The 15265-nt window shown below is 36.9% G+C and overlaps 1 protein-coding gene across 1 annotated transcript; it reads left to right on the forward strand.

The window, feature by feature from the left end:
* Positions 1-811: 811 nt before the first annotated feature.
* On the forward strand, positions 812-1762 carry LOC120876644 (olfactory receptor 51V1-like). Its single transcript, XM_040258612.1, has one exon. It carries the CDS (start codon positions 812-814, stop codon positions 1760-1762), a length of 951 nt encoding a protein of 316 aa, XP_040114546.1.
* The last annotated feature ends 13503 nt before the right edge of the window (positions 1763-15265 follow it).

Consider the following 15265-nt stretch of genomic DNA (forward strand, 5'->3'; position numbering starts at 1 on the left):
ATTCTTGCCAAAGTGCTAAATATCTACCATATGATCTAGCTATTTCGTGCCCAGCTATTACACAAGATCAAATGCAGGCTTTGGACTTTACAGTCTAAAATGCATGACTTATATTTTATAGAAAGACATAAAAAGTAAAAGTATTGAGAATGTCAGAAAAGTTAGAAAGCTTTTAATAGGATAAAGAGATACATGAACATAGAGAAGAAAAATAAAGTACAACTAAAATTGAATTAGAAGCTAAGCTAAGCAGTGTGGAATGCACCACACAATTCTGATTCCACTTATTTTGTTAGATTTATTTTGGCTAACTTTATTTTATGCAAAGCTAGGTTACTTTAACAAGTCTATCTCCTTTGGGATCTTATGATACTTTGGTGATAGTAAAATGATCAGCTGTTCTACCCAAGAGAAAAATTACACATGCATTTTATATTTTCCCAGTGGTGCTGCTAGTCATGGCAGCAGTATGCTCCTGTGGTCATATATTATCTTCCTTTTGAAATAAACAGAGATCCCAGAAGTGTATCCCCAACCAAGTCCCATGAGCCTATTAACATTATTGTTTCTGCATAAAACCCTCTAGTCTTCTGACATTCTTAGTCACTAGCACTGGAATAGCTATGTTTAGACAACTGGTTCTTGACCTAAAGAATAATGAATCAGGTCTGTACTTTGCTGAGTTCATGATACTTGAGGAAACTGTATTATATTTTTTTCTCAAAAGCAGACACACATTACTAGAAATTAAAGGGTCATAAAGTGATCTAATTTTTAATGCCTCTCTAGAAATATTTTTAATCCTCTGTTAATGTCTGCTACCTCTATCTTGAACTTTAATAGTTCCAGATTTACTCTCACTGGTTTTCCTGGCTTAGAAGTTGACTATCTCTGGCTCTCCATCCCTTTTGCCTCCATTTATGCTATGGTTTTCCTGGGGAACTGCATGGTGCTCCACGTGATCAGGACTGAGCCGAGCCTGCACCAGCCCATGTTCTACTTCCTGGCCATGCTGGCCCTCACTGACCTGTGTGTGGGACTGTCCACCGTGCACACAGTGCTGGGAATCTTATGGGGGGTCATTCAAGAGATCAGCCTGGATTCCTGCATTGCCCAGTCCTATTTCATCCACGGTCTGTCCTTCATGGAGTCCTCTGTCCTCCTTACTATGGCTTTTGACCGCTACATTGCCATTTGCAACCCATTACGCTATTCCTCCATCCTGACTAATGACAAAATCATGAAGATTGGAGTGGCAATCTTATGTAGGAGTTCTATGCTCATACCTCCAGTCATTATTCGCCTAAAGTTCTTAAATTATTGTCACCCCCACATCCTTTCTCACTCTTTCTGCCTGCACCAAGACTTAATTCGAATGGCCTGTTCAGACATCCGCTTCAATAGCATCTATGGTCTGGCTCTGGTGATCAGCAACTTGTTGTTGGATGCAGTGCTTATCATTATCTCCTATATCATGATCTTGCATGCAGTCTTAGCAATTGCATCACGAGAAGAGAGAATCAAGTCTTTGCAGACCTGTGTATCTCACATCTGTGCTGTTTTGGTTTTCTACATCCCAATCATTGGTCTGACCATGGTTCATCGTTTTGGCAGACACCTCTCACCCTGGGTTCATGTTCTCATGGGCAATGTCTATATCCTTTTCCCACCCTTGATGAATCCCATTATTTATAGTATCAAGACCCAGCAAATACGGAGAAGAGTCCAGAGATTGTTTTACTTGAAAAAATGTAAGTCTTAATGTCAAATGTGAATGTATTTAAAAGTCAGCAAAGGAGTTCAAAAGGGTAAGAGTCAGTGAATAATTAAAATATGTTTAATGACTTTCATTTGAATGAGGCTTTCCATTTTACAAACACTTTCCTCTGCATTTTCCTTGAAACTATCATATTAGTGAAACTGACATGAGTTATGCTGTCAATGATTTTTGAATATCTGAAAATACATATATAATAGCTTCTGAATCATAATAAGGTCTGAGGCAGATTAGCTATTAAAATTCATCTCACTATGGCCAGTTTGGGAGTCATTCATTATAAAAAGGTACATTTTGCTGATTAAAATCCCCCAATTACTTAAGGACCAAAAATTATTTTACTCCAATTCTCCCTACTCTAAACTACATTCTTGTTTATTGTCTACCCATTTTCCCAATTTAGTCCCATGGCAATGTAACTAAATAAGCATAATAGAGAATTTGACCTTTTTGAATAAATTTAAAAAGCAATGAAACAAGCAAACAACAAAAAATTAATCTTGATGCTCTTTGCCCATCAGCCAATCTTCTCCACTCCCACCCTACTGAACTGGAGATAGAGACAATCAGTAATTGCCAGAGTAGAAAAAAAAAAAAAATAGACGTTTGTGATTAGTTTTATTTTCTTAATCCAAGGAACAATAACAAATAGCTACTCCACTTGAAAACCATTTGAAAATGTTTCCTAAGTAAGTAAAGTCACTCAGTCGTGTCCGATTCTTTGTGACCCCGTGGACTGCAGCCCACCAGGCTCCTCAGTCCATGGGATTCTCCAGGCAAGAATACTGGAGCGGGTTGCCATTATGAACCCATAAATCATTTAAATCCGATGGGGAGAGAATGTTACTGTGTTTAAAGACAAATGTTTCTAATTTATTTCCCCATCAAGACTCTGTGGTAGATGCTATTTTCTAATACATATATGATTTGTAGTTTAAAACACACGAAGATTAAATGATATATCAAATTTCTAGGTGGTAGCAGGTGATGTGACTTGAATATGTTCTCTGTTTTATTTTCAAATCACATGAAAAATCTTTCTTTCCTATCTCCCCTCTGTACCTTTTAACATTAAGTTTGTTAAATGGTTCCACAACCATCATAAAACTTTTATAAAAAATAAAAGTGAGCAAAACACAAATAAATCATGGATAGTAAAATAATGAACACATTTGGACTCTTGGTATGTGTAAATTTCCTTAAAACATTATTGTTGCAAGGATATTTATATAATCTACTTGATACATTTAGGGCATGTTTTGTTAATGCATACTTTCAAATAGTAGTTCACTCTGTTTAGATGTACAAGCACTGTCTGATAAATTCTCAAAAATATTTACAGTCATGAAATCACCACCACAATCAATCAAGATATGGAATATTTCGATCACCCCACAAGTGCCTTTTATCTCTTTGCAGTCACACTTCTCCCACAGCCCCAAATTCTCCACTACCTCTAAACTAATTTCTATCATAGGTTTTGCCTTTAAGAGAGCCCCTATTTGTGTGCTCAGTTGTGTCTAGCTCTTTTGTAACCCCATAGACTGTAGCATACCAGGATCCTCTGTCCATGGGATGATCCTGGCAAGAGTACTGGAGTGGGTTCATTTCCTACTCCAGGAGATCTTCCTGACCAGGGATTGAACCCTCATCTTCTATGTCTCCTGAATTGGCAGACAGATTCTTTACCACTGAGCCACCTGGGAAGCAGCTTTTAGAGAAGGTCCCGTAAATTGAATCATAAGTAATGTAATCTTTTTGTCCAGATCCTTTCACTTGCAATAATATGTTTGAGATTCACCTTGTAGTTGTTGCCTGCATCCACAGCTCATTTTTATATTTGAGTTTTATTCCATTTTACTACATAGGGAAAACTATTCATTAATTGATTGGGTTAGCATTTTATAGTTTTGATTTTGAATGAAGCAGTTATAAACAGCTACACCATGCAATTTTAAAAGCAACTCCCTAATATTGTTAGAGTTTATTTTTAATCATCACAATAACAAGTATAATGGTAATAAACTAATAATTAGCTTATATTTATCAGATTCCTATTATATGCCAGGCACTGTGGAAGGACACAGTAATGATTCTCACTGTTGATCTTTTTTTTTTTTTCCTTTTTAAAAAAATTTTTATTTTTACTTTATTTTTCTTTACAATACTGTATTGGTTTTACCATACATTGACATGAATCCGCCATGGGTGTACATGAGTTCGCAATCCTGATCCCCCCCACCCCCCACCCCATATCATCTGTCTGGATCATCCCCGTGCACCAGCCCTAAGCATCCTGTATCCTGTATTGAACTGTTAATCTTTAGAGCCAGTCCATGGGTAAATCATAATCAGTCAATTTTGCAGATGAGGAAATTGAAGTAAAGTGATTTTAAAAAAGTAGAAAATAATTGTGGGGCACTTTAGTTTCACAGCACTTTTACCACTGCCATTACTGTACCATTTTACATTGCAGTTATCTCCCCATCATTCTATTTGTTTTTATTGTTGGTGGTGTTCATGGTGTGAATTAAAAATTTTAAATTGTGTGTTGCTGTAAATATAAGTTTTCAAATGCATTAGCACTTGAAACAATCATTTAGTAGACCATTCTTTCATCAGCCAGTATTATGATATATAAAATTCTAATGTAACAGGTTTTATACTTTATACTCAAATAATAACATGTGATGAGTTTAGTTTAATTTTAGTCTTATCTGCTCTCAGAGAGCCAATGGTTCTTCCACTTAAAATGTGAATTAAAGTTTTTGAGTTTAAAAAATATATTTGCTGTGGTGTCATATTTTCTGTCAATTGGAAACTGATATTCTCTGCCAGGAAATTTCTTTCTTTCACAGGTCTCTGCCACTAACTGTCACTTCTCTACAAACTCCTCATCACTACATTAAAGGGGAAGCTGACATGGGCCTGCATTCAAGAACTGGATAGCCCTCTTTTCTAAGTCTGTAACACTTGGCAGACCCTTGCTGAATGAATCTTATCTTACCTCCTCACTCTGTATGTCTGTATGGAATGCTGATTTTTCTCTCCCTCTGTTGCATTTTGACTGATTTTCTTTTCAATCTAGTTAGTAATCCAACTGTAAATGGCTCTTAGTCTACAAACTCTGAAAACTGACACGTTTTCTCTTATTTCCCTGACTCTACGTTGTTTTTTTCTTTTTCTTTTTAGCCTTTGGTTACAGAATCATTTTTTCCTAGGCATAACAGTTCCCTTGACAACTCTGCTAGTCAGCATTCACCATGATTTTTGTGTCCCCCACAATGCTGTAAAGAACACCTATGTGGGGCCCTGAATGGGAAACCTTAAAGAGAAGGGCTAGCTTTGCGGTTTAGAGCTAAGATGGCGCCTGGCAGAAGAGATGAGGGCGCAGCCTAAGTCGTCTGTCAAAACTTTTGATTGGCTCTCTTGATTTCCGTGCACATAGACAGCGCGTGATCACCATAGACTCCTGTTATAATGATGGCACGTGACGATTTGACCTTTAATGTGATTGGTGCAACTATGGAAAGTCCCTCGCAAACCTCCCCCTGCTTGCCTTTATAAGTCAGGAGCTTACGACAATAAAGCAGAACTGCTTAGATGGAACCCCTGTCATGTCTGATTATCTCTAGCTCGCTGAGGGGCTGGGTTGGCAGACAGCAGGCTCACCTCTCCTTGGGACCCCTCGGCTTTGCTGAGGGAAGTTACACGCCTCTCTCTTTCTGCGGAGCACCCCCTGCACACCTAGATCCATCTGCTGCATTGTGGAAGAGCAAGAAACTGGTTCCCTTACTGAATATACCATGTGCTAATTTTTACCCTAATGCTGCTCTCTGATGATGGCATGAGATAGTTTGCATGGAAATCTCCCTCAGGAGATAAACAAGTAGTAGGTTATTAATATCCTTCTGCTTTTAACTTCTCCCTCAAAACACATTGGGTTTCTAGCTTCTCATGCCCTGATACTCTAAATGAGTGCCAAAGAATGCAGCTGAACCTGAGATCTTGAAGATTATATCTTTTCAATTCTCTTTGCTTATCCGTGTTTCTCTTCTCCAGCTCGTGCTGAATTCCATTACTCTTCTTTTGTTTTAATATCTAAAAGAAACTTCCTCTACATCCCAAACTCTTTGCTTTCTGTCTTTGTTCTAGCTGGTACCCTCTAACAGAAGTAGTTGATAATAGTAAGATGCTAGTGAAAGAAAAGAAAAATCAATAATATCCAAAAGGCAAAATATTATATATATATATATATACACACACATATATACAAATATATACATACACACATATATATACATATTCTGAATGGTTTCAACTAATTATTTTCTTATGATAATACATCTGAATTTTAGCAAATTCTACTTGTTATAATGCTAATACATTTTTGGCATAAGTTAAACATTTTTTTCCATAGTACTTTATTTGAATCAAGTCCCAACACCAGCATGACACTGCAAAAGTGCAAACTAAATTTTACTATTATATTTGTAAATGATTATTGACATTTCAGTTCAGTTCAGTCACTCAGTTGGGTCTGACTCTTTGTGACCCCATGGACTACAGCATGCGGGCTTCCCTGTCCATCACTAACTCTCAGAACTTGCTCAAACTCATGTCCATCAAGTCGGTGATGCCATCCAACCATCTCATCCTCTGGTGTCCCCTTCCCTCTGGCTTTTAATCTTTCCCAGCATCAGGATCTTTTCTAATAAGTTAGTTCTTTGCATCAGGTGGCCAAAGTACTTGAGCATCAGCTTCAGCATCAGTCCTTCAACGAATATTCAGGACTGATTACCTTTAGGATGGACTGCTTGGATCTCCCTGAAGTCCAATGGACTCTCAAGAGTCTCCTCCAACACCACAGTTCAAAAACATCAATTCTTTGGCCCTCAGCTTTCTTTATAGTCCAACTCTCACATCCATACATGACTACTGGAAAAACCATAGCTTTGCCTATATGCACCTGTCTGTGAAGTGATGTCTCTGCTTTTTAATATGCTGTCTAAGTTTGTCATAGCTTTTTTTCCAAAGAACAAGCATCTTTTAATTTCGTGGCTGCAGTCACCATCTGCAGTGATTTTGGAGCCCAAGAAAATAATGTCTCTCTCTGGTTCCATTGTTTCCCTATCTGTTTGCCATGTATAGATGGGACCAAATGCCATGATCTTAGTTTTTTGAATGTTGAGTTTTAAGCCAGCTTTTTCACTCTCCTCTTTCACTTTCATCAAGAGGCTCTTTGCTTTCTGCCATAAAGGTGATATCATCTGCATATCTGAGGTTACTGATATTTCTCTCTGCAATCTTGATTCCAGCTTGTGTTTCATCCAGCATGGCATTTCACATGATATATTCTGCAAATAAGTTAAATAACCAGGGTGACAATATACAGCCTTGACGTACTCCTTTCCCCAATTGAGAACTAGTCTGTTTTTCCATGTCCACTTCTAATTTTGTTTCTTAATGCTCCAAGCCAGGCTTCAGCAATACATGAACCGTGAACTTCCTGATATTCAAGCTGGTTTTAGAAAAGGCAGAGGAACCAGAGATCAAATTGCTAACATTCACTGGATCATGGAAAAAGCAAGAGAGTTCCAGAAAAACATCTATTTCTGCTTTATTGACTATGCCAAAGCCTTTGACTGTGGATCACAATAAACTGTGGAAAATTCTGAAAGAGATGGGAATACCAGACCATCCTCTTGAGGAATCTGTATGCAGGTCAGGAAGCAACAGTTAGAACTGGACATGGAACAACAGACTGGTTCCATATAGGAAAAGGAGTACGTTAAGGCTGTATATTACCACCCTGCTTATTTAACTTCTATGCAAAGTACATCATGAGAAACGCTGGACTGGAAGAAACACAAGCTGAAATCAAGATTGCTGGGAGAAATCTCAATAACCTCAGATATGCAGATGACACCACCCTTATGGCAGAAAGTGAAGAGGAACTAAAAAGTTTCTTGATGAAAGTGAAAGAGGAGAGCAAAAAAGTTGGCTTAAAGCTCAACATTCAGAAAAGGAAGATCATGGCATCCGGTCCCATCACTTCATGGGAAATAGATGGAAAAACAGTGGAAACAGTATCAGACTTTATTTTTTTGGGCTCCAAAATCACTGCAGATGGTGATTGCAGCCATGAAATGAAAAGACGCTTACTCCTTGGAAGAAAGCTATGACCAACCTAGATAGCATATTCAAAAGCAGAGACATTATTTTGCCAACAAAGGTCCGTCTAGTCAAGGCTATGTTTTTTCCTGTGGTCATGTATGGATGTGAGAGTTGGACTGTGAAGAGAGCTGAGTGCCAAAGAATTGATGCTTTTGAACCGTGGTGTTGGAGAAGACTCTTGAGAGTCCCTTGGACTGCAAGGAGATCCAACCAGTCCATTCTGAAGGAGATCAGCCCTGGGATTTCTTTGGAAGGAATGATGCTAAAGCTGAAACTCCACTACTTTGGCCACCTCATGCGAAGAGTTGACTCATTGGAAAAGACTCTGATGCTGGGAAGGATTGGGGACAGGAGGAGAAGGGGCTGACAGAGGATGAGATGGCTGGATGGCATCACTGACCCGATGGCCGTGAGTCTGAGTGAACTCCGGGAGTAGGTGATGGACAGGGAGGCCTGGCGTGCTGCGATTCATGGGGTCGCAAAGAGTCGGACACAACTGAGTGACTGAACTGAACTGAATGTGCACACAGATTTCTCAGGATGCAGGTAAGGTGGTCTGGTATTCCCATCTCTTTCAGAATTTTCCAGTTTGTTGTGATCCACATAGTCAAACGCTTCAGTGCAGTCAATGAAGCAGAAGTAGATGTTTTTCTGGAATTCTCTTGCTTTTTCTATGATCCAACAGATTTTGGCAACTTGATCTCTGGTTCCTCTGCCTTTTCTAAATCCAGCTTGAACATCTGGAAGTTCTCATTTCACATACTGTTGAAGCCTAGTTTGGTGAATTTTGAGCTTTATGTTGCTAGCTTGAGAGTCTACCACAATTGTGTGGTAGTTTGAACATTCTTTGGCATCACTTTTCTTTGAGACTGGAATGAAAACTGACCTGTCTTGTGGCCACTGCTGAGTTTTCCAAATTTTCTGGCATACTGAACGCAGCACTTAACAGCATCATCTTTTAGGATTTGAAATAGCTCAACTGGAATTCCATCACCTCCAATAGTTTTGGTTCAGGTGATACTTCCTAAGGCCTACTTGTGTTCAGACTCCAGGATGTCTGACCCTAGGTGAGTGATCACACCATCGTGGTTATTTAGATCATGAAGATCTTTTTTGTATAGTTCTTCTGTGTATCCTTGCCACCTCTTCTTAATATCTTCTGCTTCTGTTAGGTCCATATCATTTCTGTTCCTTATTATGCCCATCTTTGCATGAAATGTTCCCTTGGTGTCTCTGATTTTCTTGAAGGGATCTCTAGTCTTTCCCATTCTATTATTTTCCTCTATTTCTTTGCATTGATCACTTAGGAAGGCTTTCTTATCTCTCCTTGCTATTCTTTGAAACTCTGCATTCAGATATATCTTTCCTTTTCTCCTTTGCCTTTAGCTTCTCTTCTTTTCTCAGCTATTTGTAGGGTCTCCTCAGAGAACCATTTTTCCTTTTTGCATTCTCTTTCTTGGGGATGGTTTTGATCACCACCTCCTGTACAATGTTACAAACCTCTGTCCATAATTGTTCAGGCACTCTGTCTATCAGATCTAATCCCTTGAATCTATTTGTCACTTCCACTATATAATCGTAAAAGATTTGATTTAGGTCATAGCTGAATGGTCTAATTCCCTACTTTCTTTATTTTGAGTCTGAATTTGGCAATAAGGAGTTCATGAGCTGAGCCACAGTCAGCTCCTGGTCTTATTTTTGCTCACTGTAGAGAACCTCTCCTATTGGCTGTAAATAATACAATCAATCTGATTTTGGTATTGACCATCTGGTGAAGTCCATGTGTAGAACTGTCTCTTGCATTGTTGGAAGAGTGTATTTGTTATGACCAGTGCGTTCTCTTGGCAAAACTCTGTTTAGTCCCTATTGACATTTACTGGACACTTATTGTGTTCCAGATATTGTTATAAGTGCCTTAATATTTCCTCAATTTAACAAAATATCCGCACTTACAAAATAAGTTCCCTAAGATTTTATACCTAGAAGCAATGGAACCAAGATTTGATTATTAGAAATCTGACTCCAGAGACTGTCCTCTTTAGTTACAAGCCTACACTGTGTTCTAATGCTTCAAACTAGCAATTCCAATTAATTACATGAAAACGACTGCACTTTTATTTTTTAACTTCACTCTTAATAAAAGTATTTAAAGCTTTATTCTTTTTCATTCTTAAGTTTTACTATGATTCTATATATTCTCTGCACTATTTTAAGTTATAATTGCTAATCACTTTCCTGACTCCTTTATTAACAGTTTCTTTTGTGATATACATTTCTTCAGTTTCTGCCTGATATGTCAGACACACATTCTTTTATCAAATGTACTAATTAATTTATTTTTTCACTCTGTGCTGCTTGTGGCAGGATCTTAATTCCCTGACCAGGAGTTAATTAATTAATTAACTTAATTCCCTGACTCAGCAGTGAAAGTACTGAGTCTCAAAGCTTGACTGCTAGTAAATTACCCAGATGCACATTCTAAAGTTCATTTTAAGTAACATGATATTCAGATATCTAGGATTTTTTAAAATGTTGTATTAAGACTCCTTAGCAAGGAAAAGAGATGATTCTTAGTCATTAGCTCCTGCAAGAAGACACATAGTTCCAGAGCACATTAACTGGCCTTGTCTCTGTGAAGAACTCTTATTTTTTTCTAAACTCTTGCTGAATTTTATAGGGCTGGTGCTTTCCTCTTGGAATGGTAAATCCTTGCACTTGCTGGATCCACTCTGAGGCCTCATTGATTCTCTCATTGCCTCATTAGTTCTCACAGCCCTCTCTGTGTCTATGGCTTCAAGACAATTTTGCAAACAATCCCAACCCCATTGTTTTTAAAAATATGTGGTTGGATGTTAGAATAGCTCTTTAGAATTATTGCCTTTGTAACTAGTAGTCTGTTTCTTTAACCTGGTCCTACATTATAATTAAAATACATTTACTTCTGTTTTTACTTTTATTATCTTACCAGGACCAGCATATTTTCAGATTTTTTTTTTAGCTTCTCTATAACCTGGAGATTGCTAAAGAGTTCCTGTGGGCTCTTATCAATTTAAAGAAAACAACCAGAGTCACACTGTGCCAAATACCCAGTATTAGACAGTGACCCATGCTTTATCTATTTCTTTTAATCTTCAAAAATACTGATATTTATGAGATCTTGGAGTTTGTGCCTGCTAAGTTGCTTCAGTTGTGTCCAACTCTTTGTGACCTTATGGACTCTAGCTCACCAGGGTCCTCTATCCATGGGTATTCTCCAGGCAAGAATACTGGAGTGGGTTGCCATGACCTCCTCCAAGGGATCCTCCTGACCCAGAGATCCAGTACACTTCTTTTGCATGTCCTGCATTGACTGGGGATTTTTTTTTTTTTTACTTTATTTTACTTTACAATAATGTATTGGTTTTGCCATACATCAACATGAATCCGCCACAGGTGTACATGAGTTCCCAATCATTGTTTATAATAGCCAGGACATGGAAGCAACCTAGATGTTCATCAGCCGATCAATGGATAAGAAAGCTGTGGTACATATACACAACGGAGTATTACTCAGTCATTAAAAAGAATACATTTGAATCAGTTCTAATGAGGTGGATGAAACTGGAGCCGATTATACAGAGTGAAGTAAACCAGAAAGAAAAACACCAATACAGCATACTAACACATATAGGGAATTTAGAAAGATGGTAACAATAACCCTGTATGCGAGACAGCAAAAGAGACACAGATGTATAGAACAGACTTTTGACTGGGGGATTCTTTACCACTATCACCACTTGGAAGTTCAGTTCATTTCAGTCACTCAGTCATGTCTGACTTTCTGAGACACCATGGACTGCAGCACACCAGACCTCCCTGTCCATCACCAATTCCCAGAGCTTGCTCAAACTCATGTCCATTGAGTTCATGATGCCATCCAACCATCTCATCCTCTGTCGTCCCCTTCTCTTCTTGCCTTCGATCTTGCCCAGCATCAGAGTCTTTTCCAATAAGCCCCCGTGAAAAGGTACTTGCTATCACTGTGTAAGACTGACATGGCTAGAACTTAAGTTTGTGAACTAATGTATGAGGAGGTGAAAAGACCTTGTGAGGTACTTAACTCCACAGGAAGGTATGTCCAAGAATTGTAAATATGAGAATGCTCCATGATGCTGATCCACAGAAGAAAAAGATCCCAGGATTAATGTGGCTTTAAATATAGACAGCTGAGGGAAGAACAAATATATGTGGAAAGAGAGGGGATTTTCTTTATAAAAATATTGTAGTGGTTTCTTTATCTTACATACTCTCAATTATATAGCAGCATAGAGCTGCTCTTATTAAATAATTTGAGATGGGCTTTATCCTTTACCATTTTCTGATAAAAATTTTTATGGAATCCATATTATTTTCCTTCTAAATGTTTGGTTGTATTCATCTAGCAAATTCATCTGGGTCTGGAAAATTCCTTCTTGGAAGGTTTCAAACTACAATTTCTCAAGTAGATATGAGAGTACTTAGGTTATCTATTTCTTTCAAAATGAGCTTCAGCAGTTTGTACATAGCAAGGGATTTTCTCATTTGTCTTAGTTATTAAATATAATGAAGTTAATTTTTATTTTGTAATTGTATATTTTCTATTTCCTGATAATTTTGACTGTTTGTAAGTTATATTAATCTTTTAAAAAGTCACTTCATACTCTCATTCTTGTAAATTTCAAGGAGATATGTGTGATATCCAGCAATAAAATAATAAAGTTATCCTTTGTAAACAGGTATCAACAGAACAATGAATCAAATTTCAAGTCCTAAAGCAATATTTAGGCCAACTAACATTTATGAAAATATAAGAGTTCACAATCACTATAGTTGATTGTACATGAATACACTCACATTATGATTTTAAAAGTTTAAAAATGGACTTTAAAGATAGAGCTTACAGAGTTTTCTTCTACAGAAGAGAAAGAAGAATACAAAGTTTTACTGAGTATAATATACTTAATAAGTTTAAAATATTTTAAAAATTTGATGTTTACACATGTATGGGAAACAAAAATTTGCCAAAATCACTTCTGTATGCTCCTGTTTTCTTTCAATATCTAGGTGAAACAGCACAAAATTTAAACAAAATAGTAAATACAGAAAGAATCAGAAACAATACAATTAATCAGTAATCATATAAAAATCTGGAAATCATGATAAACTTAGATTTCTTTTCCTCACTGCTAAGTTTTAAAATAAAATAGAAATTCTATTTATACTTACCTAAAAATCCTACTACAAAAATCCTCAAAATATCCTCCATCAGAGTAAAAAAAAAAAAAAAAAAGAATAATTTCAAGAGACAATTAAAGTAATTAAATATAAATCCTGGATACTTAAGCAATTAAGAAAATAATAGGGACATCTGCAGGGGAGGTAGAATAATATAAAGTCATGCTAATGCTAAATATCTCATCTTGAACAGGAATCACTAGATATAATTTAATTATTTATAATTAGTTTAATTTAAATGTTCTTTTAAAAATATACACACTATCAGGAGAATTCTATATATTCTATAAGAATTTCTATGCAAATACACTTGTGTGTAAGATTCCATACATTAATATATGGGTGTACATTCCCTTACTTAAGATCATCTGATATGTATTGTTCTGCAACCTGTAATTTCTCTTTTAAATATTTTAACCTTATTTCCATATTAACATTTTGTAGTAACATATTCAGTAATAACTGTACCAAATTTTAAAAATGTATTGCAATACATTCAGCCTGTGCATTTATATTTCTAGTTTTCATTTTTGTCATCAATGCTGTGAAGACATTAACATGTTCATGAGTTTTCATTAGTACTTGTACAAGTGAACATGTTAAATATTCTTTATTATTTATTATTTTATAAATCATTTATGTTCTCAGACATCTCACTGTTTCTTTTCTTCCCTCATGAATACCTTTTACTGTTGCTAGTAAGAGTAATAATTATTACCACTTTGGTAAAATAAATGCAGTCTATAGTATGATTATAAAATGATCAAGAGGAGCTTTGACATTCATTTGAGGAGCAGATGCAGATTTTTGATTCATTCCAGTGCTTTTACTAATGTATGGTGCTAGTGGTAAGGAACCCACCTGCAAATGCAGGAGACATAGAGACGCGGGCTGGATCCGTGGGTAGGGTAGATCCCCTGGAGGATGGCATGGCAACCCACTCCAGTTTTCTTGCCTGGAGAATACCCATGGACAGAGGAGCCTGGTGAGCTACAGTCTATAGGGTAGCAAAGAGTCAGACACAACTGAAGCAACTTAGCATGCACATATGCTAATAATCTGTAAATTTCTACCTCTGGCAAATTTTTGTCCTATCTCCAGAGTGAAAAATTAAAATAGCTTGATGCCCCAAGATCACCTAAAATCATTATGTCCCATAATGCCTGAAATTATACTTAGGAAAGAGGAAATATAGGCTTCTCAAGTGGCACTAGTGGTAAAGAACCCTCCGATCAGTGCAGGAGATATCAGAGGTGGGCTCAATCCCTGGTCAGGAAGATCCCTTTGGGGAGGGCATGACAATCCACTCCAGTATTCTTTCCTAGAGAATCCCATGGCTAGAGAGGTCTTGTTGGTTACAATCTATGGGGTCGCAGAGCTGGACAGGACTGAAGCAATGTGTATTACACACAAGGAGGAAATATAAAGGAGATTCCTTTCTCTGTTCTGCAGGTCCAGTGTATGTAGGATGCAGACTGATTACAGTAGTATTACTGGTGATAGTAACAACAGAGAACCTTCCTTCATTTTCATTACATGCTATGCAGTATTGTAGAAGCTTTATATAAATCATTTTACTTAATAATTTTAACAACCTTAAAAGTTACATAATATTTTGTGACTATTATAAAGATAAGTGTACAGAATTCCAGAAAGAGTAAATGCACTCTGCCAAGGCCATACATCTGAAATTCAAGACATGAACTTAGAGCCCAAATGCTCAGCTAATACATCAGGATGCTAAATATATGAGTACTATTTTCTCTGATTTACAGAGGTCATATTATAGGAAAATAAACTAAAACCCTGATAAATTGATTTGAGATTTTTTTTTTCATTTTTTTTAGTGTGTGTGGGTGAGCTGTGTCTTCAGTTCTCCTGCTTGTCTATATTAACATAAAATTGAAATTAGCTATTGAATTTCTTTGCTTTAAACTTGTAACAAAACTCATTATTACACAGACTCTAAAATGTCCATGGTCTGACACTGTCCTGAACAAAAACAGTGAAACAAGATTTTAACATGATCTGATTTATTCAAATCTTAATGCTATTGTT

Source organism: Oryx dammah, unplaced genomic scaffold (genome assembly GCF_014754425.2).
Source record: "Oryx dammah isolate SB20612 unplaced genomic scaffold, SCBI_Odam_1.1 HiC_scaffold_17, whole genome shotgun sequence".
Classification (NCBI taxonomy): Eukaryota; Metazoa; Chordata; class Mammalia; order Artiodactyla; family Bovidae; genus Oryx; species Oryx dammah.

Coding starts and splice junctions, on each gene's coding strand:
- LOC120876644 (XM_040258612.1), top strand. CDS start 812: ATGTCTGCTACCTCTATCTTGAACTTTAATAGTTCCAGATTTACTCTC.